This window comes from Bombyx mori, chromosome 11 (assembly GCF_030269925.1).
Source record: "Bombyx mori chromosome 11, ASM3026992v2".
In the NCBI taxonomy this organism is placed as follows: domain Eukaryota; kingdom Metazoa; phylum Arthropoda; class Insecta; order Lepidoptera; family Bombycidae; genus Bombyx; species Bombyx mori.
Window position 1 is genome coordinate 10060948 of NC_085117.1, and position 25351 is coordinate 10086298.

Genomic DNA, 25351 nt, shown 5'->3' on the forward strand with positions numbered 1-25351 from the left:
TCAGGAAAGCATTCGTGTGATGAGCATGAGGTTTATTTTCTCTTCGTTTGGGTGTTTATCATCTTAATACTGATATTTAAGATGAGTTTACGGCCCGCAGAATAGTGAGTGATTACCGTCGCTCATTAATGTCAGCAATGCCAGGGGCAAAGCTAAATCGTTGCCTGCCATTGATAACTAATTATCCGTAACCCTTATTTGTAGAAGGACATGTCATAACGCCCGGGAAACACCGTGGAGCAGAGTTCTTTCCAAAGCCGGATGATACGTGGCAAGAAAAATCTTTGGAGACGGAATGCAAACAGTGTCGATCGGTCATACATTTGTTTGGACCTTTAAAGGTCGAACTGTCAAGCATATATGCCTAGTCCAATAAGATAAGATCTAGTGCCTAATGCTGGACCTAACAACTTACATGAAAGGCTCGTATGTGTAATATGCGATCCATTCTGTCAATTCTACCATGTTTTTCTTAAGTTATCCCATTTTTACTGGTGGTAGGACCTCTTGTGAGTCCGCGCGGGTAGGTACCATCGCCCTGCTTATTTCTGCCGTGAAGCAGTAATGCGTTTCGGTTTGAAGGGTGGGGCAGCCGTGGTAACTATACTGAGATCTTAGAACTTATATCTCAAGGGGGGTGGCGCATTTACGTTGTAGATATCCATGGGCTCCAGTAACCACTTACAACCAGGTGGGCTGTGAGCTCGTCCACCCATCTAAGCAATAGAAAAAAAAACGTACTTTGAAAGACTTAAAAACGTACATCTCATTTGAGTGAATACCAGTTACAACGGATTGAATTTTAATTATTCATCAATAGGGATTGACGAATTTTAAATTGATTGTGTCATAATGTTATTATTACGAAGTTTCAATGCCTTTAACCCGTATGCGCACTTGCACTTGAAACCGCCTTTCCAAACAACACCATTTATTTGAAGGCCTCTGCATCATACCAGCACCCAATTCCGTCCCCAATTAATTGGTATTTAATTGTAAATTGCGTGAAATACTACTATCGGTTGGCACGAACATAATATTTTATTTTTACAAGCACACGTCTTCGTTTTTTTGAACATGTGTATGTTGTCAACCCTATATGCGTTTTGTTATGTAAACTTTTTACATATATAATGTACGCGATTGTAAGTATTCGTGAAGCGACACTGTAAATGAGTTAGCATCGTAAATTGATTTGGGTCGACCGAAAGGGGACACGTGTAAATGAATGGGGCTGTAAAAGATTTTATCTCCAGCAAATAACCGCATGCGACCAAATGACAAAAGCTCTGTCGTAAACACTACAACAACAGATCAATTTTGTATGTACCTACTTGTTTGCGGTTTGGCTTTATAAAATACTAGCGACCCGCCCTCGCTTCGCTTCGGAAACTGTGATTTATTATTAATTTCGCCACTATTTAATGGATGTTATTATACATATAACCTTCCTCTTCAATCATTCTATCTATTAAAAAAACCGCATCAAAATCCGTTGCGTAGTTTTAAAGATTTAAGCTTACATAGGGATATAGGAACAGAGAAAGCGACTTTGTTTTATACTATGTAGTGATGGTTTAAAATCTGCAGACCGGATTGATGGAATCATTGTGCGTCGCGTAGGAGATTTTAAAGAGAAAGCTTACGTTTAGTAACTCAATAACTTAGGTCTCATGCTTTTGTCTTCTGAACACCATAACGACTCTCACATAAGATTACTGGACCACTAAACCACATATTCTTGTAACGATTACTTCAAATAGTCAATATGTTCTTTATACTAATATTAATTTTATCCCTAAACCACGGTTTTCCTGTCCATCATTTGTTACAAATATACCTTGTGTCTGATAGCTTTTTTTTTTGTCAGGAGGAAATCGCCGGACTTCCGCCCTTTTCTGGGGATACTGGGCAGGGTATGTCAGAGTCGAACTGGCTAAAACCTCCTGTCGCTCAACAACCAACGTCCAAACCTCGCATGAGACAGAACTCATGACAAGGCAAAGGGGGGAAAGTGAAGCGTTTAGTGCGGAGCACATCTCTCCCATCACCCTCCCCCTCGGGACGCCGGACTGGCGGTCGTCGGCGCCACGACCACCAGCCCTCTCGGTTGGCAGACTGTCCGAAGTCCGCCTAGATGGCGCCGGTTAGACTGGGTTACCCTACGGAATACCCCGCTGGGCCAGAACCAGCGTGGGTCGAGGATAGCCGGCCTTTCATCACCCGGATTCTCTTGCGTAAAACGCGTGCAGAGCAGCTTGCACGTCGTCTTCTTAGACCCCCCTCGCCGGTCCCCAGACCGACATGTGAGGGGGACCCGAACACTTAGAGGGCCAGGGCTTGGGCGAGGAGGCGGCGGGATTGTGCGTCTCTCACGCGCCCCGCCGCCTCCTTCTGCGAGATGGTGCACTCGCAGAAGTCAAGCATCGCCTTCCAGACTCGTCGTCGCCGAGCATCGATGCCACAACACTCGGCAACGACAAGTCGGTTCCTATTTTTGCGACGAGGACACGGCGCCACCCCTCCCATGCGGGACAGGCGACGAGCGTATGCTCTGCCGTGTCCAAGTCGCAACCACAATGGTGGCACTCTGCCGTCGGCTCGGCTGTGATCCGGTGCAGGAACTCACCGAAACAACCATGCCCAGTGAGCACCTGCGTGAGCCGGAAAGTGAGGCGTCCTCTGTCACGATTCACCCAATCCACAAGGACCGGGCGAATCGCCTCGACGGTCCTACGACCAGCCGAAGGATCAGCCAGCCGTCTGGACCATGACTCCAGCGTGTCTGATAGCTACGAAATTTTACAGAAAAAAAAACTGTGTCTTTTTATATAAGCCTGTCAGTCATATATCGATATAGAAACTGTCATAAAATTTCACTCCTGATGTTACCAAATGAAAATATATATTAAAAAAAAAAAAAAAACATACTTACCTTTATAATCTTGTCATATTCGTCCGATAATTCACAGCAATTGACTTCAAAAGCTGCTCATATGCCTTCGATGCAAATAGAAACTAACGGGATATCCTTATAACTTAAAGGCAATACCTTTTGTTTTGTTGTACCTAGAGGCAATAGCGATAGTCTCAGCTATCACATAGCTGAGCCGCGGCCTTTTTATCTCCACTGTGCTAGTATAATATATTGTAATATTGTTTAGAATTAGAATTTTATGTCATATTAATTGAAAATCTATTTGTATTTTGGAGTAAATAAATGCAATTATTATTATCATTATTACTTTTTGTTGAAGACACATCTTAGGGGGCATCGTAAAAATTCACGTACACTTTTAATTTAACCAGGTTATACCAAGTTCGCGTGGGCTTGCGCGTGTCCCCAAAGGTGTCAGTGCACATTGAGGCCTCGGTTGCAAGTTCTAACGCCGCAGCTCGAACTGGCCGCCCTGCCGCCAACGCGTCGCTGGTCGGCGGTCTTGCAGCGTCGAGGGCTTTCCAGATAATGTACAGAAATGAGGAAGTCACGTTGCGAGATATAGTTCATTTCAGAGCCCATCTACTGGGTAAGTAATACGTGGCTGAATTATACAATCTATACTAATATATACATCTACAATGGTTTTTACGGATGTTCCGTTATAACTACTGAACCATGCATCCGATTGACTTGAAATTTGGTATTCATGTAGAAAATACAAAATAAAAATAAATTAATGGATAGGCTAATATGTATATGAGCGTTGGACTCCCCAATAATAATGACAATAAATAATAATGTTCATTTTAAATGCCCAGCGAAGCGGGCGAGTACGGCTTTTTTTTTTTTTTGTCAGGAGGAAATCGCCTGACTCCCACCCTCCACTGGGGATGGAGGGCGGGGCATGTCGGAGTCGAACCGACTAAAACCTCCTGTCGCTCAACAACCAACGTCCAACCCTCGCATGAGACAGAACTCTTGAAAAGGCAAGGGGAGGAGAGTGAAGCGTTTAGTGCGGAGCACATCTCTCCCATCACCCTCCCCCTCGGGACGCCGGGCCAGCGATCGTCGGCGCCACGACCACCAGCCCTCTCGGTCGGCAGGCTGTCCGAAGCCCGCCTAGATGGCGCCGGTTTGAATTGGTTATCCTACGAAATACCCCGCTGGGTCAGACCCAGCGTGGGTCGAGGATAGCCGGCCTTCCATCACCCGGATGCTCTTGCGTAAAACGCGTGCAGAGCAGCTTGCACGTCGTCTTCTTAGGCCCCCTTCGCCGGGCCCCAGACCGACATATGAGGGGGACCCGATACACTTAGACTCACGCGCCCCGAGGCAGTTCTTAAGGTTGTACTGTAAGGATTGCTGATTTGTTACCGCTGTCGAAGACGGTTAATGCCGTCCAAAGACATAAGCAAATCCATGTTGCAGCCTAATGTAAAATTAACTATTCCTCGATTCGCGCAATAATGGTGAGAATCACGACATCAAAGTGGGAAGTACCATGAGGAACGTCTAACTTAATTTTTTGAAAAATATCCGAAGTAGTATTATGGTAAAAAGGGAAGATGATAGATACCATTGTTATATATATATATATATATATATATAACTATATATATATATACTATTGTTGCACTACCCTTATCTTACTTTTAGGAATCACACACATAAAAATAGGCATAGCACTTATTCGTAGTGATTCTGAGCTACTTGTGTTACAGTTGACAGTCGAAATTTAAAAGAATCACTAGAACGAGCTGAGTGGAGTCTCGGCGTGGAGCTATGGTGCAGCGAAGGGGCTCAGTCCAGCACACTAGGGCCTGTCTCCTGCAGAGTGCTCAAGTTGCACTTCCAACCATCGCAGGGTCTACACTATCACTTACCTGTGCTGTTCGACTACTTCCATTTATCGGCAGTTTCCATCACCATCCACGCGAGTTTGGTTGCTTTGCATCAGCCCTACATCAAGTGAGTCACTTGCGCTTTACAAACTCTATATCAATGTTAAATTTCATATATACTTTGAGCGCTTGGATGTTCAAATACGTGGTTTTTTTTTTTTTGTTCGAAGTCTGTGTGTACATGTTTCTTGCATGCATCTTCTTAATTCCACAAATACAGGAGATAATTATAATGAAGTTTTTACTGATTAAATTTTTTTTTAATGAATAGAAAGGTGAATGAGCTCATGGGCCACCCGGTATTAAGTGGTTACCACAACCCATAAACAGTGTAAATGCTGCCACCCACCATAAGACATGAGTTCTAAGTCCCAGTCCCAGAGTATAAGGGTTGCCCTACTATTCAAAACTGCCCCACTTTTCATTACTGCTTCGTGTTACAAATAGGCCAGGATGCGGTACTTACCCGTGCCGGCTTATAGGACGCCCTACCAGTATCCTTTAATTTTTAATGAAATCACTGAAGATGACATTAGCATTTTTTGTTTCATGTCTGACAAAAGGAAAAGCATAATGCATTATGTGCAAAGTTGGTAAGTTTTTATACTTTTGGATAAGACATCGATTAAGAATCATCATAGTTAATTAGAAAAACGTTTGTCCTGAGAAACTGCTAAGCCTACCAATGAATTCGTTACATAGGCCAAAAGAAGTTTACAATGGAAACTATAACTTTATTAATGTTACGTTATTTAACATTTTCAGTACCCCAAGATCAAGTAAGCAATGGGGTAAACTGATGAAAAATGCAGGATCGAATTTCAACACGTCTGGTAACTTTGAAAATGTGCTTTTCGGATCCAGCGGGAAATGCGCTGGGGGAAATTCTAGTAAAATCGCTCACGCACGGTTAGTAATGACTCCTAATAAATTTAATAAAAATAATCATAATAATAATTCATTTTTTATCTCTTATTTCAGACAAGTGCATGCTGAAGTTTGTGGTATTCTTCTTGGTTCGTTGGAGGGCTTGCAGAGCGCACTCACAGTATGTGGATCGACTGGCGTTATGCTCACACCTGAAGAGTCTTCTTCAAGCTCTGTCATCGGTGAAGTGGCACAAAGAATAAAAGATCTTAGTGACTTTGGAAAGGTATGTTTTTTTTTTGCTTATTTAGGTGGATGAGCTCACAGCCCACCCGGTATTAAGTGGTTACTGGAGCCCATGGACATCTACAACGTAAATGCGCGACTCACCTTGAGATATAAGTTCTAAGATCTCAGTATAGTTACAACGTCTACCCCACCCTTGAAACCGAAACGCATTACTGCTTCACGGTAGAAATAGGTAGGGCGATAGTACCTATCCGTGCCGACTCACAAGAGGTCCTTTTTTTTTAAAGCTGGGGAATCCATTTACGGATACCCGGTCACAAGAGGTCCTACCATCAGTAAGAATTGTAATTGATCTTAAATGTATTGCCCTAAAGAAATTTAATTTATAATAACTTGTACCAAGCATTTCAAATTAAAATCTGGCGGCTATACTACCCGAAGCAGCGATTAAAACGTATTGGAATATCCCGATATTTTTCTTCAGAAATCAGAATGCGGAGAAGACGAAGAATGGGCGATGAGTGCGGCCCACGACATCGCGCGGCTATGTGCTGAGGTGACTTTGCGTTGGAGAGCATTTCTACATCACACAACTGACCGACCTCATGTTCACCACGCACTAGCCGCTAGGCATCACGCTCTACGGTTAATATCAAATAGTATTACTCTATTTTGCTATGCTTGATACAAAAAAACGTAATAGATTCATAACCTAATAATTTACCTTTCAGAATTAAACGATTTTCTGAGTGCTTTTTCGTGTTGGATAATCCACGACATTCACTAGCTGGGTGTTATGACAGCAACTACCAGTCTTACCAGAGTATCGGGGATGTAGCCCGAAGATCCAGATATTTAGCTCTGCTTCCGCCTCTCCCGGTACATTGTATTGCCCTTGACGGTGATCCACACATCATGCCTATCATTTTTGAAGACCGGTTAGTATATTTTAATATTCAGATCATAAAAAAAACTTTTCCATACCATACATATTTGAATGTATGGTATGGTATGGTATAATACACATACAACCATATTTGAAACTTATATTTTTTATATCAGATATCAAGATACGGCTGAATTCGCAAGACGACGTTCATTTTTGAGTTCAAATGCAAACAAATCAGGCAGTGGTGAGTGATAAACAAGAGATTTCGCAAACAAAAAACCTTTATGTAAAAATCAATTCCAAATATTTCTATTACAGATCCACTTTTGAATTCAATGCCTATTGGAAAAGAGTGTGTATGTACGGTGAGTTCAAGAAGACCATCATCAGAAGCATCGAGAACGCCAAAAACGATTATGGATGTCCTCGAGCCTCAATTTAAAGCACCTAAACCAAGTTCCAATATTGTTCAAGCTACGTTAACATTAGCGCCACAGAAATCTACACGCACTTCTCCCAAAATGACGGCGGTAAAAGGAAACAACCTTGTTGAAGTAATGAAACCTCACAATAAACAATTAGAAATAACTGGACGAAACAGATATATTGTGCAAAACAATCAAATAAGTGAAATACAACTGCCCCCTAACAGATCTTTTGGTTCATATTCCGCACAACAAGGACAACAATTATCAAGGTATTCTGCATCTACTTTAGATATGAATAGTTCTAAAAGCACAACCAACGTTTCTCGATCGGGTAAAGACAGACATGATCGCAACGACAGTTTTCGTCCGAAACATGATATAACCAGTGGCGTTAGCACTTTACCTGCAAGACACAGTAAATCGTTAGACCAATTAAGAGTATCACAAATGACTCCAACGAATCCTACACAGAGGCTATCGAAAAATTCAACGAATAATTCTCAGTCTTCAGTGAACTACCCAAAACAATATCAACCACAACAAACAGTTAAACCTACTACTTTACCCAGAAGCGTCACAACTACTAATTACCCAACAAACACAACTGCAAGATGTTCATCAAAAGGAGATGACTATAGGAGGAACATTAGTGAATTTAGAGAAAAATATAAAAACCCATGCAATATGAACATCAATCCACAAGGGAATAATGAAGTATTCCATAGCGTAGGATATAAGTATGATGGTGCGGTGAAACCTAATCCTAACCAAATCTATGGCTATACTTTCGGTAATCAGGGTACTCTACAAGCGAACAACCTAATTCGGAATCCCTTAGAATTTCAAAGAGGTTACAATGTAAATTTACCCCGTCCTATGTTACCTCCGCGTAATTCATATCCACCAGTGAGTGGTAAAGTACAATCAGTTGATCAAAGTAACTTAGTTTCTAGTAAACAGGTGCATCGATCCAACTCCACCCATGTTTTCCATCAAAATATGGAGAATCCACAACTAGACATTGAAGCTGCTCGAAACCAACTTCGATATGAACTAAATTACTATCTTCAAAAGGGGGACTGGAGCTACGATTTTAATACAGGGAGTCTTATTCAAAACTATCAAAAGAAATCTAGTAAAAGTAGTGATGATAGCGGATTTGTTATGACTCTTGATAGAAGCAGTGATGGAACATCAAAATCTACTTATTCAAAAACACCTCCTTCTACTCCTCATTCTACAATGCCTTCTGTAAGACATAAGAAAAGCCGTTCGAAAGAATCTAAGCTAAACAATAGTGGAAGAGAAAATACAAAAATAAATTCGAGCCGAGATTCCTTAAGCAGTCATCACTCTATTAAATCCAGGGACAGTAAATCAGATCGTCATATGTCTAAGTCAGAACGTAGCACTCCAAAATCAGGAAGAGCAACTCCGAAATCCGGAAAAACCACACCTAGGTCTGGAAAAGCCACCCCGAGATCAGGATTAGCTACACCGAAATCAGGACGAGCTACACCGCGATCAGGCGTTGCCACTCCTAAGAGTGGTAGATCAAGTGGAAAACCAGAAAAACGAACAAAACATAAGCCGTCTGAAAAAATGTCACAGCTAATGTCAGAAGCCGCTTCTTCATCAAGCAATGAAAGTATACCATTTGAACTAAGAAGGCTAGAGCAATCTGCCAGTGTTCCTTATAGTCTGGACCACGGACCAGAATTACTACGACATTGCCGAAGTGCGGCTTCTGTATTGGATGAACCAAACATAAACAATAATTTTGGTTCAGAATCGTTACCCAACCTAGCTCCGCCGCCAGCATTTGAATCTCCTCCTCTTGACATAGATGATAAAGATTTCAAGATTTTGCCACCAGCAAGCTTTTTAAGTAAAGAGGAACAACGCCGTAGAAGTAGTTCAACATCGAGCTTAAGTGAACAAAGTGGATGGGTATCCAGTGGACGTAGTTCTGGTCCCTCTTCTCCTGACAATGCCAATAGTCAATTAAATCAAAACTTTGCGTCAAATTTTACAAGAACTCCAAGTAAAACTTACGAAGATCCTACTAATAACGAAAAATCTGATGGCAAAGCTATAAATGATTTTAAAAGAACGGTCCTTAACGGAGAACAGCTGCGTGAACGATTATTAAAATTGGCTGTGAAAGTCGCTCAAAATAATAGCCACGAAAAAATTGAATGCTGTGATAAAGAAGTATGTGAGGAGTGCACTATTTGTAGCGATTCGATATGCACCGATAGTCAATGCGAATATAACAAATTGATGCATAGTAACGGAATAGATACAGGTTGCAATTCAGACACTTGTTCGGCGTCTTGTTTTCGACAAATGCCGGAAACTAATTCAAAATCTAATCAAAGGCATAATTCCTTCAGTGCTACTCAAAGCAAGTCATACAGTGCAACCCCAAAAAACTCAAATGAGGGTACGGTAAAAAAATCACAAACCATAAGCGATAATCTCCATCCTTACATTCGGAAAGAAATAACTCCTAAACCCCCACCTGTTCCAATAAAATCCAACAATATTGATAAAACTAAATTGAAGGATAGAATCCAATACACTGAAAGATTGATAGCCGAAGAAATAAGAAGCTTGACTGTGGAACGTCCTTGTAAAAGTCATAACAAAAAATCTGCATCAGATAGACCATCAGCAGCATCAGTGCAAAAATACCAAAATAAAGCAAAATCAGAAATTAACTTATCGCATTTCATCGGCGATAATGATTACGAGCACTTGCCTCCACCGCAACAGTTTAGGGATGCACCCCCACCGCCCGATGAGTTTAAGGTAACAAAGGTTCTGTACTAATTCTTTATTTGATCAAATTTGTAATCAAAATATGAAACACCGTATTAATAATACACAGTTATTTTCGCAGGATCCTCCATCAAAATCACCGAAGCTAAGTCGACAGAATAGCAAATCCTCGACACCATCGAAGACCTCTAAACAACAGATTCAACCGTCAACATTGCAATTGGACAACCCCCTTTATCACGTCTGCGAAGGTAAACGATTGAGTTAAATCCGATAAAGCTTATAACTGTAACAAAACTAACACGCGCTGTGCTTGATTAGGAATAATGGAAAGAAGAAAACTGAGACCACATCAATCAGCTAAATCCGGTGGTGTTGCTTCAGTTAGTACTCTTAACAAAAGTCAGAGTACTGGAGAACTGGCAAATAGAAATGAAAACGGCAATAACAAAGGTAGAGTAGTGTAATCAATAATTTAGCTAACTGGATCTTGCCCACATCCATCACGAGTTAACAATTCATCGAGTTGTTTTTTTTTCAACTTTACAGAGAATCGTGAGAGCAATTTCGTGAGCATATTTGGACTGGCTGAATCCGAAAGACTTTTTGTGAAATGTAGAGATGAATTTAGGCAAAGTGTCAAGTACCCTGGAGCCATTTACTCTGATTTTCCTCCCGTTGAAAATTCTCTTCCATATTTTCATATCAGCGATGAATATCGAATGTTTAATCCTGAAGGTAATTTTTTTATTAATTCGATTAAATCGTCAAAATACCCTGATAGTGTTACGAAAGGAAATACTAAATAATACACAACAGAACAAAACCAAGCAAAGTATCAAATGCGCGATTGTTCTCGACACCTCGTCACTCGTGCGAGTTTACTACACGGCTTACTATCAAATATTTGGGATTTCCTAGCCAAATTAAAAAACCAATCTCTTGTAATTTTTTCTTGTAAAGTATTGAGAATTTTTATTATTATTTAGATGACAACATATAAAAGGTGTTTCCGTTATCATTTAAATATAGTAAATCTGATAGATTCATTTTAATTTCTGAAATTTATTAACAATTAAATCTTCTTCTTTTTTGTTTATTCACCACATTTGCTTTTTGAGCAGACATTATTTACAGTAAAAATTAATGATAGATTGCATATATTTTGATTTTATCACGTATTTTAATATTTTACAATTTTTATGAAGTATTTTTATTTTTTCCTAGGGTTGCATTTAATAATTTGCGTACACGGATTGGACGGTAACGCAGCTGACCTCCGACTGGTGAAGACTTATTTAGAACTAGGATTACCAGGTGCAAGATTAGATTTCCTTATGTCGGAGAGGAATCAAGGCGATACATTCTCAGACTTTGACACTATGACTGATAGGTATGAATATATATTATCTATACTTAATATTGTAAAGCTGAAGAGTTTATTTATTTGAACGCGCTAATCTCAGGAACTACTGGTCCGATTTGAGAAATTCTTTCAGGGTTAGATAGCCCATTTATTGAGGAAGGCTATAGGCTATATAACATCAATATAATAATATACAAGACTAATACAAGTGGAGCACTAATAAAGAATGTTTCAAAATAGGGGTTTAAATAGCTCCCTAAGATTCTATAATTTAAAATAGTTTTCACTTTCTACGTAAATGAAGTGGGCGGTAAAATTTTGGGTTATGACAAAGTAACTATTCTACGCGGACGGAGTCGCGGGCAAAAGCTATAATAGCTAATAATAAAATGAATTACTTTGACGAACCGATTCCCTTGCTCTGAATATTTAATATATTTATATATGTGTACATATTGAAACGTATATTCGTATCAATCTCTGGTTCTCATAATACAAGGAATCACAGTTTGGAGTCAGATGACTACGTGAGATTTGATTCCGCTTATTTATCAATTACTCATTATAGGCTGGTTCAAGAGATACTTACTCACATCCAAAATTCGAGCGAACCCGCTAGAATAAGCTTCGTGGGCCATTCTCTCGGTACTATCATAATAAGATCAGCATTAGCGAGGCCTCAAATGAAGCCATACCTCGGGAAGCTACACACGTTTTTATCTTTGAGCGGTCCCCACCTCGGCACACTGTACAATTCTAGCGGATTAGTAAATGCTGGTGAGTAACCAAAATAGTTGTATTACCTTATTGACAGCGTAATTTATCGGCCGTCTGGTGTAGTGGTAAGTGACATGGTCACTACACAAGGGGGTCGCGGGTTCGAATCCCGCCAAGAGAAGATATTTGTATGATAAATTTTACATAAAATGTATTTTCCAGGGCTATGGATGTATTTCAAATATATGTATGTGAATAATAAAAATCTTACATTTATTTCCGTTATCTGGTACCAGTGTAACCCAAGTTCTTTATGAACTTACCACGGGACCAGTTAACGTGGCGTGATTGTTAGTAAATATTTATTATTATTATTACCTTATTCGCAATTCGTAAAAATAAATGAAGTAACATTTTAAGGTTTAATCTTACGTTTTATGCGGTCTTTATATTATTGAATAGCCTATACGAGTAGTTTAATCTTCCAATATCGACGAATAACAACCCCAAAACTGCTAAGTAAAAAGTAAAATAATAATTCGGAATTAAACTGTCAAAGGAGTCGACTATTATCAAAGCCGGCAATGTGACTTTTGGATAATTATTGGTAAATCAGAAAAACGAATTATTGAATTTGTATTCCATTGGCAGTCACAAAACTCTTCTGAACGACATCTTAGATAAATAACGGGTTAAGTATTAACCTTTATTTGATGCAGGTTTTGAACCGTATTCTTTGAAGGAGACGATTATATTCAAATCAATCTGTATTGAAATATTAATAATTTTTTTTGTCCAAATGAACAGATTGCCACCTTTGATAATAGACGACTCAAAGCAGTGTTAGTTGTGTAAAACAATTGTATACAATTAAAAATAATATAAAAATATAAAACTATACTTAAAAAAATAATTACGAATTTAATCGAATTATAGATTATTTTTTTCTTAATTTATACTCTATAAAGTTTGGCAATCAACGCCGCGTCCCAAAATGTACTTAATTAGAAATTGAGAATTCAACTTCTTGTCTCAAAGTAGCCAGCGCTTTCACCTTAAAATATCTACTGGCTTCGTTAACAATTTACGCATTAAAAACGAAAACTATGAAAAAATAAACAAATTTCAGGTATGTGGTTCATGCAAAAGTGGAAGAAATCAGGCTCCTTACTGCAGCTGTCCCTTCGAGACGCGTCTGATCCTCGCCGATCGTTTCTCTACCGGCTCAGCGAGAGAAGTCAGCTGCATCAGTTCAAGCACATCCTGCTCTGTGGCTCCGGCCAGGATAGATACGTGCCCCTGCACTCTGCTAGACTCGAGCTCTGTAAAGCTGCCGCGAAAGATACTTCTTTGTTGGGACAGGCTTATCGAGAAATGGTAATTATTTTTTTATAAACTTACTGACAGAAACTTACTTGCTTTAACATCTTGAGAGCCCACACAGGTACCACCACTCTGCCGATTTCTGCCGTGAAACAGTAATATTTTTCGGCATGAAACTGAGACTTAGAGCAAAGTATCATGTATCAAAGTGGGTGCCACTATACTTAATAGCGGTGCAATACATCAAAAATTATTTAAAGCATCCATGGCATAAAACGTAAGACGTGATCAAATCAGCCGGCAAGTACCAAATCCCTCAAATTGTTTACGAAGGACTTATACTACTAATTATCCTGTTATATAAATAAAAATTGCTTATTTTTGCAATAAAATAGTCATACATTCGGTTTGAAGGGCGAAACAGTCTTTTTACCTCACAATTGAGGTTGGACACTGTTTCCCAAAGTAGTAGTAGTAGTAGTAGTGAGTAGTATTCTAAGTCAACATCACACAATGACGTTTTTGCGTACCGATACTTAAAAAAACCTAATTTTAAACTGTGCAAAAACATTTGCGTAATGACTTTAAAGCTTGCAAACCATTGCAAAGCTTGCAAGCTCAAAAATATGGCTGTTTTATTTATTTTCCGTGTATGTTTCAGGTTCACAACATGGTGTCTCCACTAGCGGCCCGCGCGTCCGCCGTGTCCGTGGTGCGGTATGACGTGCAACACGCGTTACCACACACGGCAAGCGCGCTGGTCGGCAGAGCTGCGCACATCGCCGCCCTAGACTCTGATCTATTCATCGAAAAATTCCTTCTCGTGTCTGCACTTAAATATTTCCGATAATTCAAAGACATTCGTGGCTAACTACAGTCAAAACTTCCTTGTATTTTAAAACATAAGTCAACAATTTTGTAACCTCTGAACGAAGTGTTATCCAAAACGACTCTAAAAATAATCGCGGGATTCTCCCAAAATTCCGATTTCCTTCAAAATTACATTGAAAAATTTTAAATTGACTTCACACGCTAAATCTTAACACGAGCACTTTTTCGAATTCAAATTTCAAATTAATTCGAATTTCCTTTCTGAATTCAATTACTAATATAGCTATTACCTACTAATTGTTTCAAAGTAATGCAAATTATCAAGACAAAAGTGTGATATATTTATTAAATAAATCGACAAGATCATGGACAATGCCCGTTAACCGAAATCATGACTAAGTAGAATAAGACGGATCTTTACACCAAATAACTAAGACTTCAACTTAGAAATCGCAGGTTTAATGTAAGTAAGTAGATGTTATTTGTAAATTATTGTCTACATGAATGACTGGTAATATATGTAGTAGTTTAAACTCGTCAAGGTTTTAATGTTTATTTAAAGTAAGTTCACATTTACCCAAATTTGTGATATGACCCAAATTGATCTTAATGCATCTGAAGTACTGTTTTGTCAACAACAATGTTTTTTAGATAAGTCAAAAAGTCACTTTAGTCAAATTCTCGTCAAAAATCAAGGATTTGGCAAGAAAAAATATAAGTAAAGGGTACATGCGTTGTGTGACTACATTCATTTTTTAAATTATAATTAGCGTGATAAAAGTAATATTCGCCTAATTGACGTTTTAGTGCGTAAACTATTGAAGTGCTCGGAATTCACGTAAACTCTGGGTTTATATTGTATATATTTTTTGGACAAATAGATTCGAATTAAAAAACGTTTCAAACACAAACAGATTTTAGGCATACAGCGATAATGCGACAACGTTTTTTTTTTTTGCGTACTTCGATGAAGCAATCTTAGCCTAAGTTCTGTATAGTGGTTACCGAGACCCATCGACACCACAATGTGGAAGCCATCCACCTTGAGATACGAAATCGAAGTCTCAATTGTATTACATATGGCTGTCTCACCCTTCAAACTGGAACGGATGACGGCCGTGGTTGGAGCAGTCCAATATATTAAAAACACGCGACTTTTCTATTTGTCCAGCGAACGTCTATCTGTGTGCTTAGTGCGAGTTTCTTAACGTTCTCGATAGCGTAAAAGTTAACCCAATTTTGTATGCAGTTGGAATAGCGCCCCTAGCGACAAACGTACGCAAACGATCCCGCATACAAATATGAGCTAACTTTTACGCTAACGAGAACGTTAAAAAACTCGCACTAAGCACACAGAACGCGTGTTTCGTGGAATGCGGAAAGTAAACGCTTAACCCAAATGAGCCATGAGCATAATAGTTAAACTAAATGTGTATAATCTACCTATATAGGTCACATAAATACAAAAAATTACTTAAAGTTTATTCCTATAAATGCCTTGTTCTAAATCCCGAAAATATTTGCTTAATACAAATTTAACTATTTCGTAATATGTGGATGCTTACGTAAAGGTTTTTAAGCGCAAATGTTGTATGCTCATGGCTTAATACAATCGGATGATCAAAAGAAATTCGGATGCAGCTTTCATATTTTATTGTAAGCCTAACGAAATTTGTGGTTTTGTAATTATGTAAAATTTATCGAATGTTAGACTGAGGTTTGAGATTATACGATCAGTAAAAAATGGAAGTATCTTCATTTTGAATCGTTCTTTAAAGAAGTACCTCCTATTGTTATCGAGAGAGCCATCATCATCATCAGCCACATCATAGCAGTCCACTGCTGGACATAGACCTCTCCAATTGCTCGCCACTGAGCACGATCCACGGCTTCTCTCATCCAGTTCCTGCCAGCCACCCTACACAGATCATCACTCCACCGAGCCATAAATGAAATTATTGTGTGAAATAAAAGACAGTCATGCATCATGCAAGTGATGAAGAATTGATTGTCATTCCCTAATGATTGAGGGCGGTTCAAAATGTGGAATAAAAAGCATTTTTATTACAGTAGATATTTTGGTTTTATAACGTTTTCTCTTGCTCTGTCCAATAATTTCTACTTGTATTGTAGATAATATTCATACAGGGGCTTATTTAATTCTATAGTAAATAATCACTAAGTAATTGCTCAGTATCTATCAGAACATACTAAGCACCGTTTTCAAATCACTAATCAGAATCGAAATACAGGATCTCGTTTTTTTATTTAGAAATATAATTAGAATATAACTCTAATACGAATGTTATAAGATCTTCAACTGTCTTCGGTACAAAAAATGCTATCAGTAAATTACATCCCTAAAGTAGATGCATTACTTCATTTTTTATGAATAAAAATGCAAAAAAGTTTTAAAATTGAAATGCTTGAATGCAAGAAGTACATATTTTTAAGAGTAAATGATAATTTATCACTACCTACACATTAGCAAAAATGATAGGTAAGCTTTATCGTAAGTTTTGACAGTTTACGAAAAAAACTTTTTCTAGTTGTTTTATTCATTTCATAATCTGACATTACAGTTTTTGAAATGTCAAAATACAAGTAGACGAAAAATTCATTAATTATAATTAAGTTAATAATATAGACAGAAATTAATAAAATAGACACGGGCTAAACCGTAAAACTGCCTCTGTCCTTCTCATTCGGTCATAACTATTTAACTATTTAGGATCGCGGTTGACTAACATTTTTTTAGATGGCCATTTGCAAAAATACTCGCAATATAACACACACCACACAATCCTATGCCTCAGTAAAAACAAATACAATCAACAATCATTTATCTTTAACTAACTTGTTTAAGTTTTTTTGTATTTCAGTATAAACACGGAAATTTTGTCATACATTTTATGCATTACATTTTCTCGGCTGTTATGCTTTTGACTTTAAAACGAACTGTTCCAAAATCGGTATTTCATCGCTAATACTAAAACTCGGCTGAACTAAACACACTACTTTCTTAGCGAAAAGGGCAGCGACGATAATCGTCACTCCTGTACCTGCTCCTAATTCTAGAACATTCTTATTAGAGAGCTCGCCTTTTAACTCAATGTGTATTAACCAGTCTCCTAATAAAAATGCTCCTCTCCATACTTGTCAGCCCACTAAAAATCATTGCATGAATCGAAAAAGTTGCTTTTTTTTATTTGCACTCCAGGATTATATTATATTAAAGTCCACAGACATAGAGGACTTGGTAGTTCACTGCCTTTACATATTTGAATTTGGTTCATAAGCTACATTCTAGATTAGCAATGGTTCTAACAATATTATTTAGATTTATTTAAGTATTATTTTTTGTAAGCGTTCTGAGAGCTTTTATACTCAACTGCAACTATGCGACATACATATGTACATATTGACACTATTTACAGACCAGCTAACTTTTTATGTACCTACATAAAATAGCATTTTTCAATTTATTAACAACAAAAACTTATATACGTTTGCGTTCTCTAAAATATTCTGACCATTAATTATTCCAAAACTCTAACAAGCGTCTTCAAGATTGACACAGTAATCTATATAAATATATAAAAATGACTTGCTGTTCGTTAGTCTCGCTAAAACTCGAGAACGGCAGGACCGATTTTGCAAATTTCGGTCTTCAATTATTTGTGGAAGTCCAGAGAAGGTTTAAAAGGTAGATAAATATGAAAAAGCTCGGAATTTATTTATTTTGAATATTTATTTTGTTTTATAATTTTTATTTTGAATTGAATTTATTTTGTTTTTCCTTTGATGCCCCCCCTGTCGTACGGATTCCTTTTGTTTGTTTTAAGATTATTTTATACAAAAGTTTAGGTATTTTATTTATTGATTGAGGCACTACGAAGTCTACGGGTCAGCTAGTATGTGATAAATAACTGAAACGCCGTCGATTGTCGTGCCGTTGTAACGAACATTCTACTTACTTGTTCTTTGAAATTTGCGCAATTACTGGTTGGGGGGAATATTGTCTGCCCACCCGGGAAGGTACCGCTATGGATATATCTGCCGTAACCGTTATTTTTTATTGTTTAATCAATTTAACGCTAAGAACCTGAAAGATCACGATATTTTTTTTCCTACCTAAGCTGATGGTCTAGAGAGACCATATCATCGTCGCCGGGCTAGTAGGTGAGCTCACGGGGCTCAAGCCTGACGTTGTTGCTAACACGTACGAAGCATGGCAAGAGCCATGCTTTGCAGAATCTACCACCGGATCGGAAACGCAACCTACTAAGAAGAACCGGCGAAAAACTCAGTGGGCTAAATCTCGATAAGAATGCTTTAAACATTTCGTTAGTTATTTTTTTCAATATCTGTTGTTAATAAGGCTGAAAAACGTATACGGCGAAATCTCTTCGTAATTTCAAAGAATGTTCTTTTCTTGCGTTAGGTGGATCCGTTAAGTGTTAAATAGTTACTCCTTCATAATATATTAGCAAGAACAACAACAAGTATATCCCACCCTTCAAACTGGAATGGAAGACTGCTTCGTAACAAAAATAGCTAGTACCTTCCCGTACGTACTGAGTGCATACTCTACCGTCAGAAAAGCTTCAATAATTTTACTCATAATAATTGAAATAAATATATACGTTTCTTTTTAACATAATGTTACTAAAGTGAACCTTGAAATCGCGGATAAGTTTTCAATAACATTACATATTCCTGAAATTAGGCAGTCACATCTGAAAACGTTATTCCCCTCATTTTCCATGATGCTAAATTCAATAAATTCAGATAGTTAGGTAGTGCGGCATCGAAATTTATCTTTAGATGAAGACATTATAACTCGCAATTTTTTTTATTTAAAAAAAGGAGACTACATAATAAAAATATCATAATCAAGAAATTGTGATTTTGAAACGGTTACATAATTATGTATGTCGTAGTCGTATTAAAAACGAAAAAGTTATGTAAATATAAAATCTAGAAGAATGATTTTTTATTTGTAAATTATAATATGTTCAATGTCAACGTATTGATGTTATACACTTATAAATAAATAATAAAGAAATTCCAAAAAACATTAGACATTTCAGTCTTCCAGTAATATTAATTTTCTGTAAGCGTCGGCGTCCCCCCGGTGAAGGTCACGCGGTGACCTGTGTGCTTAGTGCGAGTTTTTTAACGTTCTCGATAGCGTAAAAGTTAGCTCATATTTGTATGGAATTGGATCGTTTGCGCGTACGTTTGCCGCTAGGGGCGCTATTCCAACTGCATACAAATTAAGTTAACTTTTACGCTATCGAGAACGTTAAGAAACTCGCACTAAGCACACTGAAACAATAGAGGCCGCGCGGAGAACTACCAACACTTTAGCACGCTGCCAAGGAGTAACCTCACTATCATCGTGAAAAGAGTGATGGATTGAGGTTGTATCGCATCCTGACCTAGCAGACGGGCTCTAGCCAAGCGGGGTATCCCGGGACATCGCCGTACCGAGACCGCCGACCTCCAGAGCCTTCGATTCGCCTCGAAGGCTTCGTCAGTCGGGCATTCTTAAGATGAGCCGCGCATCTAGTTGCAATGTTGACCGCGGTAACGTCCTTACCCCGTCCTGATTCTAACCTCGGGGGGATCAGACTTGCGCGAGAGTGTAGGGGAGTTGTTTAACGGATAAGGTCCCAAATTCCGCCCAAAGCTCGCGGTCCGCTCTTAGCATCTGCAGACCTTTCAGTTCTCATACCCCGCGCACCCCCAAGGTGCGGGGACCTCGTAACGTTCGGCTCCCGGCTCTAATAAAAAGGTTTCACCACTTTATGGACTCACTCGTGTTTCTCGAAAATTTAATGTCTGAAATGCCAATACATAGATAGCTTTAGACAACAATTCAAAATATTGTCTATCAAAAAAAATACACATACAATCTCACTTTGGAAGATTAGTCCCGAAAATCGGTAGGTCGGATCGGTAGGCAGCGGCTTGGCTCTGCCCCTAGCATTGCTGAAGTCCATGGGCGACGGTAACCACTCACCATCGGGCGGGCCGTATGCTCGTCTGCCGACAAAGGGCAATGAAAAAACTGTATTTCCAAAAACGAAGATATTCGAGACTTGTTGAGTCTTAAATATTAAGTGATTAAATTATCTATGAACTTAAACTATCAAATTAAAACAACTCACATATCTATCTCTTAGGTTTATGGCGTTTCTTTTTAGATTTCGCCAATGTGAAGTGTATTTAATACTCTGCTTTCTATAGCGGGCTTCGTGAACGAGCAAGGTCACAACAACTCACATATCATCGCCCCTCGCGTTCCCGCCAAAATATTATAATACATTTATTTATTAAGTAGATAAGACCAAAAAGTCCTTTTCTTTCACTTAATACTAAAAGTTAAAAGGGATTTTATGACCTGATAACGGAGACCTTTAAGTCATGTCTTATTTTAATTTATATTCATATTTTTATGAAAAATGATAATATGGAGTGAAATGGAATGAAGATCATTAATTTGAGACATTAATCAGCTCGGATGAAATTAAATGAAATGAAATGAGATGATATGAGATGAAATATAATCTCAGTAAAATTGTGGTCATTTACTAAGATTTTTTCAGTGGACTTTTTGGAGGATACCGCGAAGCTACGTCCAGCGGCTTTGTTTCATTTTCCCACATTTGTGCACTTTCACAGATATTAAACAGTTAATAAACCACCATTATTACACATTTAAACCTGAAGAAACACTAAATAGACAAAATAAAACAAACCACACAACTTCACTCGTCGCGTTCCCGCCAAAAAGTCCCTCACATCACATAATACTTGTAGGTACCTACCTATAGAATCTACATACCTGTCATTTTCATTTCTGTTCTGGATTTTTTGGCGGGAACGCGAGGAGTGAAGTTGTGTGATTTGTTTTATTTTGTCTATTTAGTGTTTCTTCAGGTTTAAATGTGTGATAACGGTGGTTTATTAACTATCAAATATCTGTGAAAGTACACAAATATGAGAAAATGAAACAAAGCTGCTGAACGTAACTTCTCTAATCTAATCCTCCAAAAGTCCACTGAAAAAATCTCAGTAAATGACCACCATTTTACGGAGATTATAGTTCATCCCATATAATCTCATCTCATTTCATTTAATTTCATCCCAGTTGATTAATGTCTCAAATTAATCATCTTCATTTCATTTCATTTCACTCCATATTAGCTTTTTTCATAAAAATAAGAATATAAATTATAATAAGACATGACTTAAAGGTCTTAGTTACCAGGTCATAAAACCCCGTAAAAATTTCTTTTCTACAGATTATACGGCACCGAGTCGTACCGTATCTACTCATTCTAATCATTCATTTAAACGTCAAAGCAGTCTTGCCATCCTTGTAGTTTTTCATTAAATTAGAGGTTTTAGTATAAAACTAAAGTAGTCATAATTTTTATATCTGAAAATATAAAACACACAAAATCATCTTGAGCTTCAATCATTAAAATCGTAAAATAGTTCCCATTGAGTAATCTTCCTTCGTTCATCTCGCATCGATAACATCTTACTGCTTTACGACTGTTTACAAAAAGAAAAAAGAAACACAAAATGAATAATGTATTACGTCAAGGAGTATACCACCAAACATACGTAGCATCCAGCATTCCCACTAAGAAACTATAGCGGTTCAGGACTTTTTCCGAAACAATATACATAAATTTGAACTACATTAATAAAATAAATTATTATGCCGAATAAATATCCGATATCATAACTAATCGATTAAAAAGCGTTGAAATCCCATATGATTTTTGTACTTCAGTTTAAATGACTTTCCGAACCAGTTTTGAAACCTACCAAGATCAAAATACTATTTACGATTATAAATATATTTATCTAATATTTAGGCTTCCACAAGGTAGACTGACGAACTATTGAGGCTCGCAGGAATTCGCTAGATGCAGACAGTGCATGATAAATTGTTGTGGCGAGGGTTGAAGGAGGCCTATCCCAGCAGTGGACATCTGTGGCTGAACGTGGACATCTGTGGTGTGACAATGGGATAAATTTATCTAATCTTATAATTATAAAAAAATATATTTATTCTTCCAGTTAAAGGTGGATTTCTTTTGTGTTTCTGAATTATCCTTTAGAAAGTGAGTTTAACTTTTTAGAAATAAGTCTCGTTGTTTGTTCCAGCCTCATGTAAATTATCTCTCACGTCCGAAGTTGAATTTATGATTTCAAGGCAACACTTTGTCAAAATTCAAATTTTCATTTTGTTTCATTTTTTCTTTTCATTCGCTTGCTAGAGTTACGTAGGCTAGGTTGTGTCTGTTACAGTCAAACAAAATCAAACAGTAGGGTAGTTTAATTAAAATCCAATATTTTATTAATAAATAAACGACTAAAAGTTTGTACTATGTTCAGTGATAAATGAAATTTAACAGTGCTGTTTTAAAAATACGGTCTTTTGGGCCATGCAGTGTATTTTGCGGATGAGAATATTCTGACCGTAAAGATATTTATAAAAATGGGAAAATTATTGAGTCTTTTATCGCGTGACGAGTCGCATTGCTGCTCGTCGCCTCGATATGATATATTCTTGGATTTCGAGAATGCCGCGCCCACAATGACCGAACGCGATGTTTACGACGATGTCCAAAGAGTCCTGTTAGAATCCGAGAAGATATTAGAAGAGATACAGTGTTATAAAGGTGCCGGGAAAGAGATAAGAGAAGCTATAGCAGATCCATCGAGGATATCCCAGGAGCGTGCTTGGCGCGCTGTGAAACCCCTCGTAGATAAACTACTGTGCTGCTACAACCACTCCCTTAAGCTTCAAAGGGTGAGTATCAATCCATCAACTCCATAATGACTTGTGGACATCCAAAACTAGTATTCAAACATATCCTAATATGGTTACATATTCATGATTCACAGATTAATAAACAAAGGAAGTTACCTTCTTCAAACAAAGTATCAAGAGTATAACAATATGTATTCATAGACCGATCTATATTAATTCATCAATGATATTGCTACAAAATTCATGACATAAAGAAACCATATGTGTAGAGAAAACGGACAACAAAAAACACAAAAGTCAACGCCTAAGTCTTTTACAGAATGCCACTGTTCCACTCATCACTGTTCCATCACTGTTCCACATGTTCCACTCATCAAAACTGAATACATGATAGCTTTATTGCAGATTTGTATGTGCAGTTTCACAATAATCATTACCACTAGCAACTGCTGCATTTGTACTTAACGATCTTTGTTGTGAAAGTTCAACAGGAATAATTATTTTGATAAATTTTTAGTTAGTATATCAGAAGTGTCAAAGTAGGCCCGTAATTAACTAATTAAAGAGCGGATGGTTAGCGTGGTATGGACATGTGATGCGTAGAGAGACAATGCATGTATGAGAGAGAGAGAGAGAGAGGAGTGAGTGTTGAGATGAAGGCTGATAGAAGATAATGGAATAGAATAATTCGCTGTGCCGACCCCACCTAGTGGGATAAGGTGGAGAAAAAGAAGATTTTTTGTTAGACAAATCAATACAAGCCCTAAAGAAATGAACCCACCATCTATCACTCTGTACATTGAGTGTATTTCCCATTAGACTACGTAAATTTCACATAAACACATATTAAAAAAATTGTTTCATAAGTGACATAAATTGCAGTGTACACAAGAGTATAGACTATGATATCATATAATATTTAATTATTACATTAAGTATAGTCCAAACAAATATAATTATATCTAGTGTTCATTAATTTTCTAGAACCTTTTTATTGTCACCTGTACAATACAGTGTAATACAATAATGTTCATAAAAATAAATGGATATTAAAGTAAACAATATAATTTTAGTTTGTCATTATTATATTAGGAATCCATAGGATTGGAAAAATCTATAGGATTTGTGGCTGTGTGGTAAAAAAATGTTCTTTATGTGACTGTTACTTTTTAACAAAGCTCCACAATAGATTCAGTTACAACCTGTTGTTAACCCCCAGACACAGCCCACTGAGTTTCTCACCGGATCTTCTCAGTGGGTCGCGTTTCCGATCCTTTGGTAGATTCTGCGAAGCACGGCTCTTGCTAGGGTTCGTGTTAGCAACGTCGTCAGGTTTGATCCCCGTGAGCTCACCTACTAGTTAAGGTTCCGCTGAAATAGCCTCTCAAGGCTATCAATTTAGGTAGGAAAAAAAAACAACCTGTTCATAGATTTGAGATAACTTCTTATTTCACTCTCATAGATTGTATAAATGAATTTCTAACAAAGCAATTTATATAATAATTACTTAATAGATAGCAGAATATAATAATGACATGGTATTACCAGGTTTCTGTGTCGCATTTGATTTTTCTTTGAGGATTCATTATTTTGTATTTTATACTTAAATAAATTTACCATTGGTAGTCACTACAAATTTTTCATGGCTACCTTTTTGGAAACGGGTCTTAGATTAATTTGAAATTTTTACATTCAGCAACTTTGTTATGATATTAAATGAGCTGAAATTATTTTCATTTCAATGACAGACAAACCTATAGTTTTCACACAAGAACGTTTGTAAATTATCATAAATTTTTTATGTATGTGTACCTTGAAAGGACCCAATCAATCTACTGATATATTTTACAGATAAAATTATGACGCTACACTGATATCTTCTCACACTGTTAATAATAATGACATTGTCTGTAATTTTGAAAAATGATTTGGCACAGAAGCCCATCGTCGCCATAATCAGAATGCCATCATCCTACTTAAGTGAAATAAGTTCCATTAGTATTGAGCATAAAGCAGCTATCCCAACCTTCAAATCAAACATGCAGCAATATTGTTCTTTTTTTATTAAATTTAATAAATTTCCTTGCAAGTTATTGTTTTTGCTGTTGTTTTATCACTAATAATTATTGAAAAGAGATTGCCTATAGTTCTGATGATAGGGATAACATTTCATTAGGAATTGGGATCATAACAGTAGTTATTTAACTGTTTGAATTGACATATGATTTACTATGAGTTGGCATTATGTGATAGCC

General features: G+C 37.5%; 2 protein-coding genes and 1 long non-coding RNA gene across 6 annotated transcripts in view; 2 read left to right on the top strand and 1 right to left on the bottom strand.

The window, feature by feature from the left end:
* LOC101741317 (protein FAM135B) overlaps positions 1–19374 on the top strand; it is a 30606-nt gene extending 11232 nt beyond the window's left edge. Inside the window, exons 2-17 of one of the 4 annotated variants that reach the window (XM_021351508.3) lie at positions 3310–3527; positions 4663–4909; positions 5406–5435; positions 5608–5751; positions 5824–5995; positions 6443–6603; positions 6690–6896; positions 7021–7091; positions 7166–10098; positions 10181–10310; positions 10381–10512; positions 10609–10797; positions 11287–11452; positions 11994–12202; positions 13272–13519; positions 14127–19374. In XM_021351508.3, coding sequence (XP_021207183.2) covers positions 3310–3527; positions 4663–4909; positions 5406–5435; positions 5608–5751; positions 5824–5995; positions 6443–6603; positions 6690–6896; positions 7021–7091; positions 7166–10098; positions 10181–10310; positions 10381–10512; positions 10609–10797; positions 11287–11452; positions 11994–12202; positions 13272–13519; positions 14127–14315 — 5446 coding nt within the window. In that variant the 3' untranslated portion in view covers positions 14316–19374. The remainder of the gene's footprint in view (positions 1–3309; positions 3528–4662; positions 4910–5405; positions 5436–5607; positions 5752–5823; positions 5996–6442; positions 6604–6689; positions 6897–7020; positions 7092–7165; positions 10099–10180; positions 10311–10380; positions 10513–10608; positions 10798–11286; positions 11453–11993; positions 12203–13271; positions 13520–14126) is intronic. The other 3 variants (XM_038013983.2, XM_038013985.2, XM_038013984.2) reach the window with 3 other exon arrangements.
* LOC134199688 (uncharacterized) lies at positions 19133–20789 on the bottom strand. The gene is made up of 2 exons (XR_009974285.1): positions 20473–20789; positions 19133–20143 (listed from the first exon to the last, which is right to left on the bottom strand). It is a non-coding gene; the product is annotated as an uncharacterized LOC134199688 (long non-coding RNA).
* Positions 20790–22547: 1758 nt separating this feature from the next.
* LOC101739428 (CYFIP-related Rac1 interactor B) overlaps positions 22548–25351 on the top strand; it is a 49723-nt gene continuing 46919 nt past the window's right edge. The window contains exon 1 of the mRNA XM_004931519.5: positions 22548–23135. Within this exon, the coding sequence (XP_004931576.1) occupies positions 22821–23135 (315 nt within the window). The 5' untranslated portion in view covers positions 22548–22820. The remainder of the gene's footprint in view (positions 23136–25351) is intronic.